At 49.3% G+C, this 18,782-nt stretch overlaps 2 protein-coding genes and 1 long non-coding RNA gene across 8 annotated transcripts in view; 2 read left to right on the top strand and 1 right to left on the bottom strand.

The window, feature by feature from the left end:
* Positions 1–688: 688 nt before the first annotated feature.
* KLHL33 (kelch like family member 33) lies at positions 689–7,144 on the top strand. Its single transcript, XM_053264242.1, has 5 exons — positions 689–714; positions 1,594–2,149; positions 2,322–3,270; positions 5,721–5,891; positions 6,544–7,144. Exons 2-5 carry the CDS (start codon positions 1,612–1,614, stop codon positions 7,142–7,144), a joined length of 2,259 nt encoding a protein of 752 aa, XP_053120217.1. The 5' UTR covers positions 689–714; positions 1,594–1,611.
* A 368-nt stretch (positions 7,145–7,512) lies between these two features.
* On the bottom strand, positions 7,513–11,947 carry LOC128328867 (uncharacterized). The gene is made up of 2 exons (XR_008309431.1): positions 11,579–11,947; positions 7,513–7,973 (listed from the first exon to the last, which is right to left on the bottom strand). It is a non-coding gene; the product is annotated as an uncharacterized LOC128328867 (long non-coding RNA).
* TEP1 (telomerase associated protein 1) overlaps positions 7,859–18,782 on the top strand; it is a 77,697-nt gene continuing 66,773 nt past the window's right edge. For 2 of the 6 annotated variants that reach the window (XM_053259016.1, XM_053259015.1), the window contains exon 1: positions 16,432–16,539. In XM_053259016.1, coding sequence (XP_053114991.1) covers positions 16,447–16,539 — 93 coding nt within the window. In that variant the 5' untranslated portion in view covers positions 16,432–16,446. Of the gene's footprint in view, positions 7,898–11,278; positions 11,351–11,585; positions 11,733–16,431; positions 16,540–18,782 lie in introns of those variants that run through there. The other 4 variants (XM_053259017.1, XM_053259020.1, XM_053259019.1 and 1 more) reach the window with 4 other exon arrangements.

Below are 18,782 nucleotides of genomic sequence, written 5' to 3'. Positions count from 1 at the left end.
ACTATAGTAGGGCAAGGGGAGATAGTTGTCTGGGGGCCCACTGCCTTGCTCCCCCCTGAGGCAAGTCACATGACTGACTCCCCCAGCCGCACACCCGCCCAGGCTTCCTTCAGTTGTATTCATCCTCCGAAATTGATGGGAGTGTTAAGACCTGGAGCTACCAGAGCAGCATGTCTTTCTCTAGTACCATTAAATGACCTGCATTGTCCACAATTTACAAAACATTAAAAAAAATAATTTAGGATGAGGTGCTATTGTGGCACATAGATGACATATATAACATAAATTTCACTACGCTTTTTGTTACCACTATTCAGCCTCATTTAAGATTTCTTTACTTCATGAGCTGAGCTTCGGGGAGGGGCATTTTAAAATCTTGTCTCTGGGCCCACTCCAACCTTGCTACGCCCCTATATAGGCAGTTGAATTCAGCCTGAAGTGGTTCAGCTGGGAAATGGATTTGTCTCCTGAGTTGGTGTTTGTGAGGACAGAACCTTAGTAGTTTGCGGGGGGGGCGGGGTGGTGTTGTACCAGGTTCTGGCTTTTCACTCCCTCATCTCTTCCTGCCCCCTCCTCCTTCAAAGCCTTCAGCCTGACTAAAATTAACTTGACAAGCTGGCACCTGGGCTGGTAGCCAACATTCCCCAGAGGTCACACTGCAGCTACGGATGCTGCGTAGGCCCAAGAAGACCCCAGACTGAGCAGGCCCAGCAGGTGAGAGGTTGGGGTTGGGGACCCCCAATAGGGTAACAACATTTCTGGGAGGGTTGAAGAGGAGGCTCCTGAGAGGCTGGAGCAACTGGGGGGGGGCTATAATGTGGGGTTGGCATGTCCACACTACTCTCTCCCCTTTGCATTTCGGAAAGACACTCATCATAGCTGCATCTCAGCATAAAAAGTGCACCGTAAATAAAGGTGGGAGATTACAAAGATGTCCCATAAACACATGTGGAGCCTTCATCGCAGACTGACTCACAGCATACTCACTCAGGCGTGTGCACATTAGCTACACAACTATGTTTGTAGGAAGTCACTTGTCACAAAAAATAATTAACCAGAACAGGATAATCACTCTTACTTCCCAGAAATGAACATCTGAACACCCACATTAGGCAAGCACTCAGATTCAGATCACAACATCCAGGTTACACAAATGCAAGATGCACATGATTGCAATAAAAAATACTCTTGCACACATATTTTATATTGTTTATATAGAAAAGGAGCCCTCGCCATCTCCACTGTGGGAAATGCAAGTAAATGGTTTATAGTTGTCCAGAATCCAGTCAACAACTACAGAATTCTGCCTGACAGTTTACCTTTTCTGAAGCATTTTTAAAATTGTTATTACTGTTGGGAACAAAATAGCCTTTTCCCATTATTACAGTCACCACTGCACATGCAGTTGCTCCCTTGCCAATTAACGCGGCCACCAAGCATACAATTACTTCATGTATTGTGGTTGTGCTTTAGGTTTGAGTAACTCGAGGGCGTGTTATGTAATGTGGCTGTGAGTCTCCATCTCCGGTTCATCCACATTCCTTTACCTTCGCCTGCTTTGTCTTCCGACTTTCATGTTTTCTCTCCCTACAGAAATCTTTGCAGGCAGTGATGTCATGCACAGAGAGCCCCTCAGAGGGCGCTGTGGCTCACGCAGCCGAGCAGCGGTGGGAGATACGGAATGAGGGCCACGCAGAAGGGTTCTTTGCGGCAGCTTGCCAGCTGAGAGACCAGCACCAGCTTGTGGATGTGACTGTGACCCTAGGCCAAAGGAACTACAAAACCCACGGTGCACTCCTTGCTGCAGTCAGCTCCATGTTCCGGCAGCGTTTAGAGTGCAGGGTGCAAGGGGTGGTGGAGCTGGATGGTGTGACCACACCACGTGGCTGGGAGGCCATTGTGAATTTTGCCTACACTGGGATATTGGAGGCCACGCCAGAGGTGGCTGAGGAAGTATTAGAAGCAGCTGAAGCACTGGGCGTCCCTCGTGTGGCCAATATCTGCAAGGCAGTATTGATTGGGACAGACACAGAGGATGGGCTGAGCCCATCAGAAGAGAAATGGGAGACTCTGCGGAGCCTTGAGGAGCTTTATGAAGAAGGCATTGGCTGGGACCTGGAGCTTACGGCTGAGGGAGATACTTACCAAGGTGAACATGTCAGAACAGGCAGGAAGCCCAGAACAGATACAGGAAGGGCCTGTGGGTTGGGATAAAGGGAGACATCCAGGGCTGGGTTGGCAGAGGTCTTTGGGTTGGGACAATGGGATCCTGACAGAGCTATGGCCATTGGATCCTCTGATCTCATCTTCCCTCCTTCCAGTTCATCGCCTGGCCTTGGCCTGTGGCTGCGAGTTCTTCTATGGCATGTTCACCAGTGGCATGAGGGAATCTCGTCAGGCGGATGCCCCTCTCTGCACCCGTTTCACCTCTGCTGATCTGGGTGTGGTCATCTCCTTTGCATACTCGGGAATGCTGGCGGGCGGATGGGATGACCTCTTCGATGCGGCACAAGCTGCGCTTCAGTACCAGGTCTCGGGGATCTTGGAACTCTGCCTGGATTTCTTCCATCAAAAACTGAGCCCCGAATCCAGCTTGGACATCCTCTCCTTTGCCTGTGCCTATGGCCTGCATGAGTTGGAAAAGGCTGCCGAGAACTTTGTATTAAGGAACTTTGTCCACGTCTGTGCCACACCCAAGTTCCTAGACCTCCCGGTCAACCAGCTGGTAGGCTTCCTAAGCTCTGATGCCCTCTACATCCTCAATGAATTAGAAGCCTTCCAGGGAGCCATCCGCTGGCTGGACGCTGACCGAGCTGGACGGATGGATTACGCTGAGAAAATCTTACGCTGCATCAGGTTCCCCTTGATGTCCACCCGGGAGCTCAAGCAAGTGCGTACGATAGACATGATGGCTGCCCCAGGTCGACTCTATAGCCTCATGGTGGAATCGTTGTCCAGCATCCCGCCAGGCCCTTCCAAGATGGAGCAACTTCCTTGTCGAGTGAGGTACCCGGAGAAGGTGATTGTCATTAGTGGAGGAGATACCCTGGCAAAGAACATGGCCACTCGCAGCCCCAGCCGGGATTTCTGGTTCTCCCACCGCTTCCTCAACGGCATCGGATTGGTCAAACAAGTGGAGTGGCGCAGTCTCGGGGAGCTCCCAGAAGGGCCGCGTTTCCGGCACGCTGTGGCAGTCAAGGACAATATGATGTACATCTTTGGGGGAAAGCACTTCTACGGCATCCGGGACACCATGAGCTCAGTGTTCAGGTGAGCTGGCAGTCTTGCCTCTTGAACTGGGATGCGGGGAAACCAGCTCCATTCTCTGAGGCAGGGCCTTTTACAGGGTCCAGGGTGAGAATAGATCTCTTATATTGTGGAGGGAGAGCAACAGGCCCTACCAAACCCCAGCACAGCATCCTTCCAGTGGCTGTTGCTGGTATCTAATTTATGTTTCTTTTTTTGACAGTGAGCCCTTTGAGGCAAGGGCGGAGCCACCATTGGGTGAATGGGTTCAAAGAACCTGGGCCGCTGTTAATCAGTGGCCGCGAGGCCCCATTTGGAGCCAAAATTGGCCCACGCGGCATTGGCAGTGTGGCCGGAGTGACTCTCCCTGCCTTAAACGCAGGGAGAGCCACTTCTGGTCTTGCTGCCAATGCAGCAGGGCCGATCCATCTCCCTCCCAAATGGGGCCGTGCGGCCCCATTTAGGAGAGAGATCGGCCCGTGTTGCATTGGCAGCATGGCCGGAATGGCTCTCCCTGCCTTTAAGGCAGGGAGAGTCACTCCTGCCCACACTGCCCAACACAGTGCAGGCCGATCTCCTTTCCAAATGGGGCCGCATGGCCTCGTTTGGAAGAGAGACCACACACCCCGCATCTCACATCAGATGCAGGGGTGTGGCTAGCCAGGCCCTGCACCTGACATCAGATGCGGGTGGTGGGGCCAGGGGCCAGGGGCCAGGGCGGCAGTGGCCGCACACGGGCCATCACCAGCCTCACTCTGCTCCTGCTTTGAGGAACAGGGGATCATTCATTTATTATTTATTTATTTTTCAGTGTAAACCATTTTGAGAACTTTTGTTAAAAAGCAGTAGAGGAGGAGGAGGAGGAGGAACATCCTACCCAGTTTCAGGAGCTGGGTATGCTCCCATTTAATGATCATGTGCGAAGGGGAAACAAGGTGGGAGGTCCTGGCAGTGACCTCTAGCTAGCCTCCTGCTGGGTAGGAGAGCTCTGTCCTACCCAGCAGCTGCACTCAGTTGCTGAATGAGGTGGGAGGGAAAGACTTCCTACCCAGCAGGAAGCTAGTTGATGATCACTGCCTGCGCCTCACACCTTGCACACTATCACAAAACAGGAGTGTGCACAGCTCCCAAAATTGGGTAGGAAGCTTCTCCTACCCAGTTTTCAGCCGTGTGAATTAGCCTGTTATCGGTTTGTCTCTGTGTGTGTAACTTAGGCCAGCCAATCTTGACAATGTTTAGCCATCCCTCCAGGGCAATTTCTAGCTAGTGGAGCCCCCTCCCCTAATAATGAATCTGGGTCTACCAGAACGAGAAGAGTCTATGTTGCTGTGCTACAATGCAGTGCCTCCTGGGTGACTGCCCCTCTATTCCCTGCTCCAGACATCCCTGCTCTGAGGAGCACTATGGATGGGGCTGGGAATGACCCATAGAGCTTTTCTTCATTGGGTTGACATAAATTGAGTTTCAGAGGCAATTTTCCTGGTGATGAAATACTCTAGTTGTGTAGGCTGGAGCTGGACTCACTGTCTGGGGAAACAACCTACAGAAAAGGGTTAGGATCAGTAGAAAGAGGTCAAGGACCAAAGACAGGGACAGATTCAAGGTACTGGTATTGATCTTTAAAGCCCTACACGGCTTGGGGCTGGGGTATCTGTCAGACCGCATTCGCCCATATGAATCTGCCAGGGCCCTCCGCTCATCATCTCAGGCCCTGCTCATGACCCTGCCACTAACAAAGATCTGGTTGATGGGGACTAGAGACAGGGCCTTTTCGGTTGTGGCCCCTCGGCTTTGGAACGCCCTCCCTGAAGAGCTTCGCCATGCTCCTTCCCTCAAAGTTTTTTTTTTTAAAATCTTAAAATGCACTTTTTAAAGGAGGCTTTTTGATACTCCATTATTATTTTGTTATATCTGGTAGGTTCTTTAGCTTTTTATAGTTTTCAGTTTTAATTTGAACCTAATAATTGTGGTTTTTAATCTGATTTTAAAAAAACTGGTTAATTTTATCACATTTATTGTATCTGTGTCTATCTTATTGTTGTGAGCTGCCCCGAGCAGTAGTGCACCGGAGGGGCGGGGCATAAATATTATAAATAAATAAATAAATAAATAATAAATAAATAAATAAATAAACAGGACTACAATTCTCATCAGGCCCCGCTGCAACGGCTAGTGGGAGATGATGGGAGCTGTAGTCCAGCAGCATCTGGGGAGCCCAGGTTGGGAACCTCTGTGGGAAGCAGTGCAGAGGAGCCATAGCTCAGCGGCAGAGGGCTTGGCATGCAGAAGGTGGTCCCAGGCTCAGCCCACTGAATCAAGAGGTCAAAAGGTTCAGGGGAGGGAAGAGACACCTGCTTGGAAAGCCACTGCCGGTCAGAGCAGACAAAACTAGGCTAGGCACAATGACGCATAGCCTGACTCAGTCTTCGTCCGACTGCAGCAGCATCGCTGTCCCTTGGCCTCCCCTGCCACAGGTTCAAACCCCTCGGCGGCACCTGGGAGCGCCTGGCTGACATGACCAGTTGCCGAAGCTACTTCCCCGCTGTCTTCCTGGAGGGGCTCTTCTACGCGCTGGGAGGCAGCTCCAACGACGCCTACTGCCTGGACACCGTGGAAGGCTATGACCCCGAGAACAACACCTGGAGGTGAGGGGGCGGGGGCGGGTGGGAGGCCTTGCCCCACCAACGCAGCCTGCTCCTGTCTGTTCTCTTCTGCGTATTTTGATAATCCTGGTTTTCCTCGCGCCCACTTCTGTCGTCCTTTTTTTCTTTGCCTTTTAAAAATCTTATCCTGACTTCACAGGAAGGAGCAGAGGAAGCTGCCATATACTGAGTCAGACCATTGGTCTATCTAGCTCAGTATTGTCTTCACAGACGGGCAGCGGCTTCTCCAAGGTTGCAGGCAGGAATCTCTCTCAGCCCTATTTTGGAGATGGTGCCAGGGAGGGAACTTGGAACCTTCTGCTCTTCCCAGAGCGACTCCATCCCGAGGGGAATATCTTCCAGTGCTCACACTTCTAGTCTCCCTTTCATATGCAACCAGGGTAGACCCTGCTTAGCTAAGGGGACAAATGATGCTTGCTACCACAAGGCCAGCTCCCCTCTCCTTTGTTTCAGGGGTTCTCCAGCATGGGTTCCGAGATGTTGCTGGGCTACAACAATGTGGCAGGGCAGAGGGTGATGGGAGTTGTAGTCCAACATCTGAGGACCCAGTTTGAGAGCCCCTGAGACAAACCTTTGGCTTGATCCAACAAAGCCCTCATGTTCTTCCCTCCCTTCCCTGTTTCCTCCACACTAGGCCCTGTGAGCCCCTGCCTGCTATGCTCTGCGGCCACGCAGCCTGCGTCTTGGACGGATCCATCTACGTCTCCGGTGGAAGCGATGGCTCATGCCGCTGCCACACAACCCTGATCCAATATCGCCCAAGGGCCCCTCCCATCCCTCTGGCCACCATGCGGGAAGAACGGGCGGGCCACGCCATGGAAGCGCTGGGCGGGCGGCTCTACGTGGCAGGCGGCCTGCGCTGGCGGGACGGCCACGGCGGCTACGCCGACCAGCTGGCCTGTGAGGTGTACAGCCCAGGCCCAGACGTGTGGGTGGCCCTCAGTCCTCTGCCACAAGCCCACGTCATCGCCGCCTCGGTTGTCCTGCAGGGGGAGCTCTACATCCTGGGAGGTTACAGCCACAACACCTACCGCGACACCCACCTGATTCACTGCTACAATCCAAGCCACGACCGCTGGGTCAGCGTAGGGACGCTGCCTCAGCCTTATGCTGACCTCAGGGCCTGCATCTTGGACGTTCCTCCCTCACTCAGGAAGAAGCAGCCCTTGCTCCCAGACGCTCTCAAGATGGAAACCCCTTATCTCTCAGAAGAGTTGCACTACGAACACTCCTGATGCGTCCAGTGTTTGAATTACGACAATATGATGCGGTCAGGTCCTAATGCAGCCCTCCGGACTCTCCCCGCCCCCCCGCCTAGTTTTAACCAAATCCTAACCCTGTCCATTGTAGTCTTCTAAAAAAAAAAAAAGCTAAGTGTCCCTCAGCTAAGCTAAGCAAAAGATCAGCTGCAAAGTAATGATGAGTGAATGTAGACAGAAGGTAAGGGATGAGTGGGTGGGCTCCCTTTACCCCCATCAGTTACTGTCTGGGGGGGCGGGCGGAATGGAGAGACATTTTAATCCCTTGCCTATAACACTAGAACCCAGGGTCATCCAGTAAAATGGATTGGCAGGAGACCAGAGAGACAAAAGGAAGTGCTTCCTTCACACAAAACAAGATTATTTATTTATTTATTACATTGCTATACTGCCCCATCCAAACAGCTCTGGGTTGTGCACAATAACAAAAACAAAACCCGTGAATCGGTCATTTATAATCAATACAAAACCATTTTTTAAAAAACAGTATAAAACCATTAACAACAATTAAAACATTTTTAAAAACCCTGGAAGGCCAGGCTCTCTTGAAGGCCAACCATGAACTCAAACTATGGATTTCTGCCGGGAGTGCATTCCACGGGAGCAGCTACAGAGAAGGGCCGCCATCTAAGCCGCCATCAGATGTACCGGTGGCAACTGGAGACCGACCTCCTCAGATGACCTTAATGTGTGGTGGTGGGGATCATGCAGAAGGTGGAGCTCTCTAAGGTAACCGATGTATAGAATCCAGCGTTAAGAAGGTGTGGTGGTGATGGGCACCATCTTAGATGACTTTAAAAGGGGACTGGCAAATTCAAGGAGGAGAAGTGTATCAGTAACTACTAATCAAGATGGCTATATGCTATCAACAGCTTCAGAGCAGGGCCGGATTAAAGTCTTTCAAGGCCCTTGGCACTCTCATAATCATAGGCCCCCAAGATAGATCTACAGATAAATATTTGCATTGTGTCCAATGTATAGGTCTCCTAAGATGTCCCATAATGTGGCTAATGTGTCAGTATGGGCATCCGCAGGGCTGGATTATCCATTATTTTCTAAAAGAAGGCAAGTGAATGTTTAATTTACATTTACTGAAGTCAGAGCTAATATCATAATTCAGTTATCCAGCATTCTACAATTAAGGCAAATTATTGAGTTTGACTTAGACATTTTCTTTTCTCTCTCTCTCTCTCTTTTGGCATCTGAGATTCTTTTGGGGCCTAAAACCTTTTTGTTCGCCCTTAGGAGTGTCTTAGGCCCTAGGCACTATGCCTGTTGTGCCCAATGGACAATCCAGCCCTGGTTCAGGGGCCACATGCTTCTGAATCACTTGCTGGGGATAAACACCCTGAGAGGGTTATTTTCCTACATATTCCACTTCTGGGTTTCCCAGAGGTGTTTGGTTGGCCACTGTGGAAAACAGGGCTCTTGTGTTCTTAGGAGCAGATGATAATCCTTGGCAGCTTGTCCAAAATGGAATTCCTCTCTGCCTGTTACTCTCTTGGACTGCTGCCTTTAATACAAATAGAGGCCCTGTATGTTGGTTCAAACATGCTTGCCTATGCGCGGCACGTTATCACTTCCACGAGTTGTATCAGAACAGGTGAACTGATTGCACTGGAAAACATTACAGAGCTGATGTTGTGTGAAAAAATCCTGTTTTGAGTTGTTTACATCTACAATGGCCTATTCATACACATGAGCCACACATCCCTGATCCTGTAGTTCTCCTGTGTGAACCAGGCTTGTGCTTTTAACCAATGAATACTAAGCACAAGTCAACAGGTGAAGGTTTCCTATTTGCATCTCCAGCACTGAGGAAAGCTGCATGTTCCAAATGTGTGTCTCTTGCAGAGAGGATTAAGTCACAGAACCTCCATGAGGAAGAAGTATGATGGGAAAATGCTGTGGGGCTTTGGTTGTGTGCCATTCCTTCACAGGAACGTAGGAAGCTGCCATATACCGAGTCAGGCCATTAGTCTATCTAGCTCAGTATTGTCTACACAGACTGGCAGCGGCTACTCCAAGGTTGCAGGCAGGAATCTCTCTCAGCCCTGTCTTGGAGAAGCCAGAGAGGGAACTTGGAACCTTCTGCTCTTCCCAGAGCGGCTTCATCCCCTGAGGGGAATATCTTCCAGTGCTCACACATGTTGTCTCCCATTCATATGCAACCAGGGTAGACCCTGCTTAGCTAAGGGGACAAGTCATGCTTGCTACCACAAGACCAGCTCTCCTCTGTAAGCTCACCACTTCATGGTGGTGAGCTATTATTATAATTATAATTATTATTATATTTATATCCCACTCTTCCTCCAAGGAGCCCAGAGCGGTGTACTACATACTTGAGTTTCTCTTTCACAACAACCCTGTGAAGTAGGTTAGGCTGAGAGAGAAGTGACTGGCCCAGAGTCACCCATCTGGTATCATGGCTGAATGGGGATTTGAACTCGGGTCTCCCCAGATCTAGTCCAGCACTCTAACCACTACACCACGCTGGCTCTCAGCTAAGCAACTGGGATAGCTAATGACCATCACAAGCAAGGACTGAATTGCTGAAGCCAAATGCAAGAGTTAAGCAAGAGGTCGGCTGCAAACTGACGATGAGCAAAATGTGGAAACTGGGATAGCCAATTATCATTGCAAGCAAGGACTGAACTGCTGAAGCCAGAGATCAGTGCAAGTACTGCTCTTTTAAACTAAGCTAAACTAAGCAAGAGATCAGCTGCAAACCAATGAGGAGCAAAATATAGTATCTACGGGCTCTAATCTAGGATGTGGTTTTAAAAGATGTAGGCAAGGGGTTCTCAACCTTGGGTCCCCAGATGTTTTTGAACTACCACTCACAACAGCAAATGGCCATTGTGACTGGAGATTATGGGAGTTGTAGTCCCATATTTGGGGACCCATGATTGAGAATTCTGCCATAGGGAGTGGTTTTTAATTTTATTTCAATGGCTTTAAAAATACAATTGGAATGAATGAAGGTATGAAGACATGATTTTAGTTTTCTTATGTCTCGTGGCTATAGGCTACCTCCAGCCTCAGAAGAAAGATGCCTTAGAATTCCAGTTGCAAAGGAGCAACAGCAGGAGAGAGGGCATGTCCTCATCTTTTGCCTGTGGGCTTCTCAGAGGCATCTGGTGGATGACTGTGCAAAACAGAATGCTGGACTGGATGAACCTTGGGCTTGATCCAGCAGGGCTGTTCTTATGTACTTTCTCAATTCAGATTGCTGACTTTTCAATTGGCCCTTTAACCGCAGTTTGATCTGCAGAGGTAAGCAGTAGACAATGCTTCTCTCCATGCTGTCAAAGGCATAATTTACAGATTCATATGTATGGATATTAAAGGCACAGCAGGAGGCCCAAGAACATCCTCACTGCCCCATCAGTTGTCCATACATTTGAACAGGTTGACACCATTGTGTGGCAGGGCGCCTGTGTCTTTGACAGGTAGAAAATCAACAGGCAAAGCTTCTCCCACTGTTACCTCTCCGCAGATGCTCTGGTTAAATGCCTGCTGTGCAGCATATAACAGAATCTAAGAGATGGAGGAGCAAGCAAGGCCAGGCATCTTATAGCTCAGGAAATGAGAAAGTTTCCATGCTGGGGAAGGAGATGTTGGCCTTTTTAAATGGAATTGACTAAATACATATGCAAAACGAGCATCTCTCTGCTTCTCCACCCTACTAGGAGAGAAGATAGCAATAAGATTCACTGCTGATATTGTCTCCTCCAGTACCACCAGTAGAGGTACTGGTGTCATGCATGAAGTATCTTGTTCTGTACCTATTTGTTTGACTGTGCTAATATTGGAACTGCAAATTAAAAGCCCATTTAACCCTCAAAGCCTCAAGCAGCGGTGTGGTTTTGTTTAATCAAGGCAAGGGCGTGGACGGGGTTTCTACAGCACGGACGGTTGCCACTGTGAAGGGAGGCCGGGGATGGGGAAAGAACAGGTCATCTATTCAAATCAGGACTCTTTGCCTGTATCAAAGAAGGCTTGAGAGTCTAACGGGTTAAATCTGGGGGGCGGGTCAGGGCTTTGCTGGGAATGCCTGGGCTCCAGTGGGTTAAAAGGAAGCCTACTGCTCCTTCCTGCAGTAGCTGGGAAGGCAATCGGTTCTAGCCGAGAGACTTAAGGCGCCTGGATGCCTTTCCTGCTGCTACCCACCAGCGTTTGGTATGTAAAAGGATTAGGATTCCATCCCGAGACAGAACTCTTGGGCTCTTCTTTCCCTGTCCCCGCAGAAGCTTGAGCTCTAATGCGTTAAAACCGGGATCCCGGACACCTGGGATCCTTTCCACGCCTTCTCCTAGTACTTAAGGGTTGGGATACATGCAAGGGGTTAAAGCTGGACGCCTGGGTTCCTTTCTCTCGGCAGGAGGAGGAGCGTGAAAGGCTGCTTACGGGCGAGGGAGGGAGCCAGGCAGCAACGCCTCTTGGGTGAAGTCCGAGTCCCTGCAGGGCGGTGCCGCGTCGGCGTTCCCGTTGCTTCCGTGTCCGGGCATTGCCGGGTGCTGAGCGTCTCCCGGGCCCCCCGGTACGGCTGCTGCCTGCACGGGTGAGCCGGGGAGGGGAAGGATGCCTGACTTGAGACCTTGACTTCGCCTGCCCAGGCGGGCGGCAGCGAGAGGGAGAGGAGGAGCGCAGGAGCTACAGGTTATCGCTGCTCCTAGAACGGATCTGACCCGCGGGGAAGCAGTATAGCTTCGTTTCTGCCACCCACATCTGGGCAGCTCCTGCTCTCTCTCCTCCCCCGAAGAAGGAAGTTCCTTGTTCGGGGGAGAAGGAGGATTGAGATCAGGAGCTGCCCAGAGGTGGGTGGCAAAAACGAGCCCCCGAGAGCAGCCACGAAACGGCTTCTCCTTCCGACACCGGAATGTGTGTATGTGTCGAGCAGCAGGATTCAGCGGGTCATACACTGGTGGCGTCTCCGGGGCGGGGCGGGGCGTAGCATTGCCAACTTACCAGAAAAGTGCCACCCGGCTGCTGCTGAGCGTTTTGTGGTGTTGTTGTTTTGACAGCGGGCAGGGGTGTGGTGGAGAGGGGACGCCCCCCGCCCCCAGGGAGCGAGCACCGGTGCTTCTCTGGCTGTTGGGGTGGGCCTGGCCACGGGGCCTGTCATGGAGAACGCTTGCACTTCTGAATTTATTTAATTTCATTCACTTAACATATTTTTATGCCGCCTAAAACTTGCGTCTCCGGGCGGTTTACAGCTCCATCACAGTTGGCAGCTACATCACTGACAGCGGGAGCGTTTTAGAGAGGCGCCCTTAAAAAGTGGGGCCTCTCTTGTATATGGGGGGATGAGTAACTGGCCCTGTTTATCCCCGCAGAAGGTCTTCCTCAGTGTCTGTTTGCTGGTGTGTTTTCTCCCTCTGGGACTGTGGGCCCCTTTGGGACAGGAAACCTGGAACTATCTTCTCATTCCATCTTGCTCTATCTACTAGTACAATCTGCTCCCAGTACCCACCCACTCCAGTTGAAAAGTGCACTTTTAATATTAGTCATAATGTGATGGAGAAATGCATTATTGCAGCTGTTAGGTTTGCTGTTAAAGGCACAGAGCAGAAGTTTGATGCCCTCTTAGTGGGGTTTTCTGTTCTCTGGGGCTCCTTTCTTATTCTTGAATTATGGTCCCCCCAAATAGCAAAATCTGATCTCTGTTTCAAGCCCCTCCTGCCAGGGTACATATTGACAACAGATGACTGCAGAATACAGGAGAGCTGGTCTGGGGAGAAGAGCTGGTCTTGTGGTAATAAGCATGAATTGTTGCCTTTGCTAAGCAGAGGCCACCCTGGTTTGCATTTGAATGGGAAACTACTTGTGAGCAATGTAAAGTTATTCCCCGAAGGGGATGGGAAGAGAGGGTTCCAGGTTCCCTCCCTGGCAGCATCTCCAAGATAGGGCTGAGAGAGACTCCTGCCTGCAACCTTGGAGAAGCTGCTGCCAACAGGGTAGACAATACTGAGCTAGATGGACCAATGGTCTGACTCAGTAGAAGGCAGCTTCCTGTGTTCCTATTCCTATGTTGCTATTTTCTGAAAGGCGTTTCAAAATGAGACAAATCTGTTGCAGGTTTTGGTGACAGGCTTTTCTTGTCTCCTTTCCCCTTGGAGCCTGGCCCAAGTGTGTTTCCTGATCAGCAAGTCCCACACAGAGCCCTCAGTCTCCATTCTCTACTGCAGGAGTGTCAGACTGCAGCCCCCAACTGTTTTTTGGCCTACAACTCCCATCATCCCCAGGCGCAGTGGCCAGCGGCAAGGGATGATGGGAGTTGTAGGCCAACAGCTGCTGGGGAGGGCTGTCCTTTGACACTCCTGCCGTACTGTGCTTAACTCTGCGTCCATACAAGACGCCCATATTCTTCCCGTTTGCCCGGCCTCCCCTTCCTAAGTCGCATCCCTTGTGCCTGCTTACGCATTGTATGCCCTTCGAGGTAGAGACGCGTCCCTGTTGTAAAGCATTGAGCACAAATATTTATAAACTGCTTCCCAGCCAAAGTGGTTTATGCAGAAAAATAAATAAAATAGATCCTTGTCCCTCAAAGGGTTCACAATCTTAAAATAAATATGGCTAACACCAGCAACAAATAACCACTGGGCAGGGGGGATGCTGTGCTGGGGCTGGATAAGGCCAGTTGCTCACCCCCCTGCTAAATATAAAGAGAATCGCCACTTTAAAAGGTGCCTCTTTGCTCTGCAGGGCTAACATGGATATAAACAATATGTTTCTAAATAAATGGTAAATTCTATGGGACTTGCTTCAAAGTCAGTGTGACCCTCACGTTAAATACTACTCATAATAATGAGCAATACAGGCATTACTGTGACTGTATAATAAAATAGCCACGTTGGATGAATGTATGAGGCTAGTTCCATCAGAGTGTTCCAAATGTTTTCTCTCCCTGGGTCCAGCATAAATAAGTACCCAGAACGTCCTTTGAGCCTGTGTTCTGTTTCAGCTCAGCCCTGGGATGTGTGAAGTAAAATGATTGCAGTGCTTCTGAGCATGTGCAATGTCATCCCCTTACCACTATAGGCCAGTAGGTGGCAGTAGAGAGCATGTGAAGGTCATCAGCCCTATCCCCATGTTAGGTGCCACGCCTGTACCACCTGTGTACAAGGGATGCCACACATATAGATCCCTAAAAGCACTTTCTGTTCATTGCATATGCAATAGCACACTTTTTATTACTCTGCATTTGAGGCCTGTTCCATTGATTTTTTTAAAAGAATGCACATACCATCATTCACACACAAAGATGTACATCTGTGCAGACATTAGTAGGAACGTGCAGCGTCATGCCTGAACAGGGCCATCTTCATGTTCTGGGTATTGTGCCCAGAGGGAGCTTGTGGGCTGCCCCTCCGTAACTAATAATCGTGTAATTCTGCTGAAAGATTTATTTTTTCCTAGTGTGAATTACGGTATGGTTTGTCTCCTCGTGAGGTGGGTATGCTGGTTCCCTTTTTGTATGGTGTCCAGATGCATAGGAACAAGAGAGTGTGTGTGAGTAATACACACTGCATCGCTGCCATCCAGTTAATGTGTGAAACCTTCCTTGACAGTGCAAGTTGGAGAAATCGGCAATTCCCGTGCCAATCTGCTTCACTTGTTATGTGCTGTCCTGACTCGGCATGGTGTGGGAGTGTTCTTAGGGGCTGGAACGGGCAAATCTATTTACACCCCCGTGGCTCTCCTTTGATGCATGTTGCACAACTGACCTCGTTACTCTTTATGCTGAATGCCCTGATTTAAATTGGACAGGATATGAATTTATTTTGCAGACCAGTGTTGCTGTCATCCACGAGGGAAATGCATTGTTGAGGGTGGGGCAGGGAAGGAAGCAAAACAGCCCTCCCTTGCAGACGCCTCACCGCAATGAAATGTGCACATTTAAGACAGGAGCTTTCCACGCCCTAGAGGCAATGGCCACCGATTAACAGGAGACGCTAATCGGGCAGCATGGAGAACATTGTGAACTGAAGCTGGGAAGGTTGTGCAAGGCTGCGTGACCCAGAAGGCATTTGGACAGGGAGATAAACACTCTTGCTCCAGTTATGGTTCCTAACCGTGGTTGGGAGCCTGTGGGCCCTGGAATCCTTATGAATGTTCCCGGCCTCTTCTCTGAATTCTTGGTTCTCATATGGAGAAAGAAAAAGTCTCTGACTCACTTAATCGTATGCTTGAGCTGTAAGGAAAAATGTGTGGGTAGTCTTTTGCCCAACTGCTGCACACTGCCTTCTCGCCTTGCTGTGTTCTGGGCAATGTGTGCAAAGGTATCTTCATGACTGATAAGTATAAATAAAGTTAGTTTAACTTTATTGCAATTACTGAATAGTTTTTTTTTAACCCACAAACTTTTAACTAGGCCTCCAGTTGTTAATCACACTAATATTCTGATTATTCAAAAATCTTCTGATCTCATCAGTTGAACTGCTGATTATTATTATTTTAGAATCGCTTTCAAGTTATTATTATTTTTTAAGTGGGACATTTTTGCCTTCCCAAAAGAAGCATTTTGCAGATTCTGCCTTGACAGGGAAGAATGCCTCTTCCAGGTGGTGCGTTTGATGCATGAATGCATCCTCTAACATTAATGAATGCTTTTTCCTTCAGAACTGTAACTGTTTTTTGCATATGTGGATTGAATTGATTCATAGTATGACTGGTGATCAACTAAGATTTATTTAACAGAGAGACAGGCCTCTCTGAATGCATTTGACCACATGTGTTTAGAGTTCTGCCATTCATAGTAGCTGAACTTCAGTCCAGGTTAAATTAGTGGTAGGGGTGTCCACGGAACCAGCTGTCCCAGTTCGGTTTGAGTCCGGAGCAGACTTGAACCTGACTGGGCTGGTTTGGTCTGGCACCCTTCAAACCCGCCCCTGGGTCCAGGTTTTTTCCCACAACTTATTTTTATTTTTATTAAAAAATAAATTTAATTACCTTCTGTCCCTTGGGGGGGGGGCTTCCTGTAGGCTGTCCGTGAACGTTCCCCTGCCTCCTGCCAGCCTCTAAAATCACCACCGTGGCCCACCAGAGTGTAATTTTTTTGGCCCGTTCGGGCCTCCATAAATCATTGTGGTGGCCATTTTGGAGGCCGCTGCACATGCACAAATGGCCTCTGTGAGGCCTGGCATGGTCCAGGGCCTTGCAGAGACCATTTTCACATGTGTGGTGGCCCTTTTTAAAAAAATTTAAAATGGCCGCTGGAAAAAATGGCCACCGCAGCGGCCTCCAAAATGGCTAGAAAAATATTCTGGCGGGTCATGGCGGTGATTTTAGAGGCTGGCGGGGGGCAGGGGAACGTTTGCGGACACACACCCCGGCGGCCTATAGGAAGCCCCCTAAAGGTGCAGAAGGTAATTAAATTTATTTTAAATTTAAAAAATCCATGAGCTGGCCAGGAGGAGTTGGTACCGGTCCGGACAGAACCGGGTTGGGGGGGGGTGTTCGGCTTGACTCCGAACCACCAAACCAAACTGCTGAATCCCTGGACCAGTTTGTACATCCCTAATTAACGGGCAAGTTAGACAGGATTGACTGGCCCAATTTCAGTGGGACTGGTTGATTGATTGATTGATTAAGTGCCGTCAAGTCAGTGTCGACTCTTAGCGACCACCTAGATAGATACTCTCTAGGATGAGCTGTCTTCAACTTGGCCTTTCAGGTTTCTTCGTGGTACATTCATTGTTGTCATAATTGAGTCCATCCATCTTGCTGCTGGTCATCCTCTTCTCTTTCCTCCAACTTTTCCCGGCATTATGGACTTCTCAAGGGAGCTGGGTCTTTGCATAATGTGTCCAAAGTATGATGGTTTGAGCCTGGTCGTTCGTCCCTCGGGTAAAAATTCTGGATTGATTTGTTCTATGATCCATTTGTGTGTGGATCATAAACAGTGGGACAACACATGAGTAATTTAGCCTGGCTGTCAGCCCCTAACAACTATAGAAGTTCAGACACTGAGCCTGGGAGAGGCATTTTCTCAGCTCTGTCAATGAGAGCTGAAACCTAGGGCAGGGCCACACATAACACAAAACCTGAGGCTCCCCTAGCCTGAAATATGGAGGGAAACTGAGCTTGGCGCTGCAGACGGCCACATGTCTCTGTTTGTTGGAAGTAGTTGAGCCAGAGCCAGGCCCCCTGTCTGGGCCTCCCAGTGAGGCTCTAGATGGCATCCTAGCCTGCCTTGTGCCACCTCATAGCCATTAGTCCTGATGGCAATGGGGATGGGCTTTCCTGGTGTTGTGCCCAGGGGCATGGTCCCTTCCTGGTGCCACACACACAGGCAGAAGATGTACTAGATGGAGAAAGAGAGAGAGAATATAAAGAGAGATAAGGTTTACATCCCTCTTCGCCAAAACTACCAGGGATCCCATTGTGGGAGGGGACATGCTCCGGTGGAGGTCATGGCACCTGCATGCTGGCCCACGATGAGATCCATCTAGCATTCTAAGCAGGCTGTAAAGCAGGTGACATAATGCAGTTTTCTTGGCTTACAGTATGAGAGTATAAAGCAAGCAAAGAAGCAGGTGCTTAATGAGATGCAATTCAGTGCTTGAAGTTTCTCGTGGCAGCTCTGATAAGCAGCTACAGCCTCTCATAAGGAGCAGAGGTTGTTAAAATTGATCCACGGATGGACTTCTGAGACAGGCACTAAAACTTTCCATTCCTCATTATACAATGGTCTTCTGGTAGAAATTAGAACACTGTCCCTGTCAGTACATTTGGAACAAATCAGAGGTTCATGATGAGCATGATTTCGGATGTAACGCACACATGAAGTGGAGCCATGCCTACATTGTCAAATCTGTAAACTAATTGGTTTGTGGTCCCAGATGAACCTGAAGTTCCTGCCTTGGCATGGGTTCAGACGGTCACAGGCAAGTCAGTTACCTCTTTGTATGTAGGTTTTCTGCGTTAGATGTGAATCTGCCCATAGTGGTGTCCCGTTGTTTAAAAAGGGGCAAAGTCTGCTTTGGATCCTGAAAACACTTCATAAAGATGAGAGTGCAACACATTAATGGATCTCAATCTGCAAATAGTTCATATAAAAATGGTTTTGTAGGTCAGCTGCAGGTAGAGTTGCCATGCTCCCCGGAATTCTGGGTTTCACCCAGATTTTGAGCATCTCACCCAGATTGCTTAGCCCACACAGATTCGCCCAGATTTCAGCTTTTTTTAAAAAAAATTAAAGCTAAACTCTAGCCCTTGTAGAAACTGAGTTATGGAGCAAAATGTGCAGTCACTATTTTGCTCAAAAATTATTTTCTAGCCAATTTACATAATATGCAAATTAGGCACCTAGATTCGGAAAGCGAGAATATGGCAACCCTAGCTGCATGAAACTTTGTAACCACCTGCTATTCCTTGTAACGGACTAGTCCCAGCGTATGCCACAATTCCTTGTTGATGTGGGATACCAGCACCCATGCCTTATACTTCTATTTCAGGGGTGGGCAAACCTGGCCTTCCAGCTGCTGTTGAACTACAACTTCCATCGTAATGTTAATGGAACTGCTCCGGGGCGATTGGTGAATACCCCTAAATGCGTTTGGGCTTTGTGTGGGGAATTAGCGAGCTGGGATGGAGCATTCCCATGTCA

This window comes from Hemicordylus capensis, chromosome 6 (genome assembly GCF_027244095.1).
Source record: "Hemicordylus capensis ecotype Gifberg chromosome 6, rHemCap1.1.pri, whole genome shotgun sequence".
Taxonomy (NCBI): domain Eukaryota; kingdom Metazoa; phylum Chordata; class Lepidosauria; order Squamata; family Cordylidae; genus Hemicordylus; species Hemicordylus capensis.
The sequence above is the reverse complement of the archived record's forward strand: the minus strand, read 5'-3'. Positions and strand labels throughout refer to the sequence as shown.

Excerpts from the sequence above, each read along its gene's own strand:
- KLHL33 (XM_053264242.1), top strand. The coding sequence starts at position 1,612 with ATGTCATGCACAGAGAGCCCCTCAGAGGGCGCTGTGGCTCACGCAGCC. Across the intron at positions 2,150-2,321 it reads TGAGGGAGATACTTACCAAG|TTCATCGCCTGGCCTTGGCC; the intron begins GTGAACATGTCA and ends CCCTCCTTCCAG. Across the intron at positions 3,271-5,720 it reads ACCATGAGCTCAGTGTTCAG|GTTCAAACCCCTCGGCGGCA; the intron begins GTGAGCTGGCAG and ends CCCCTGCCACAG.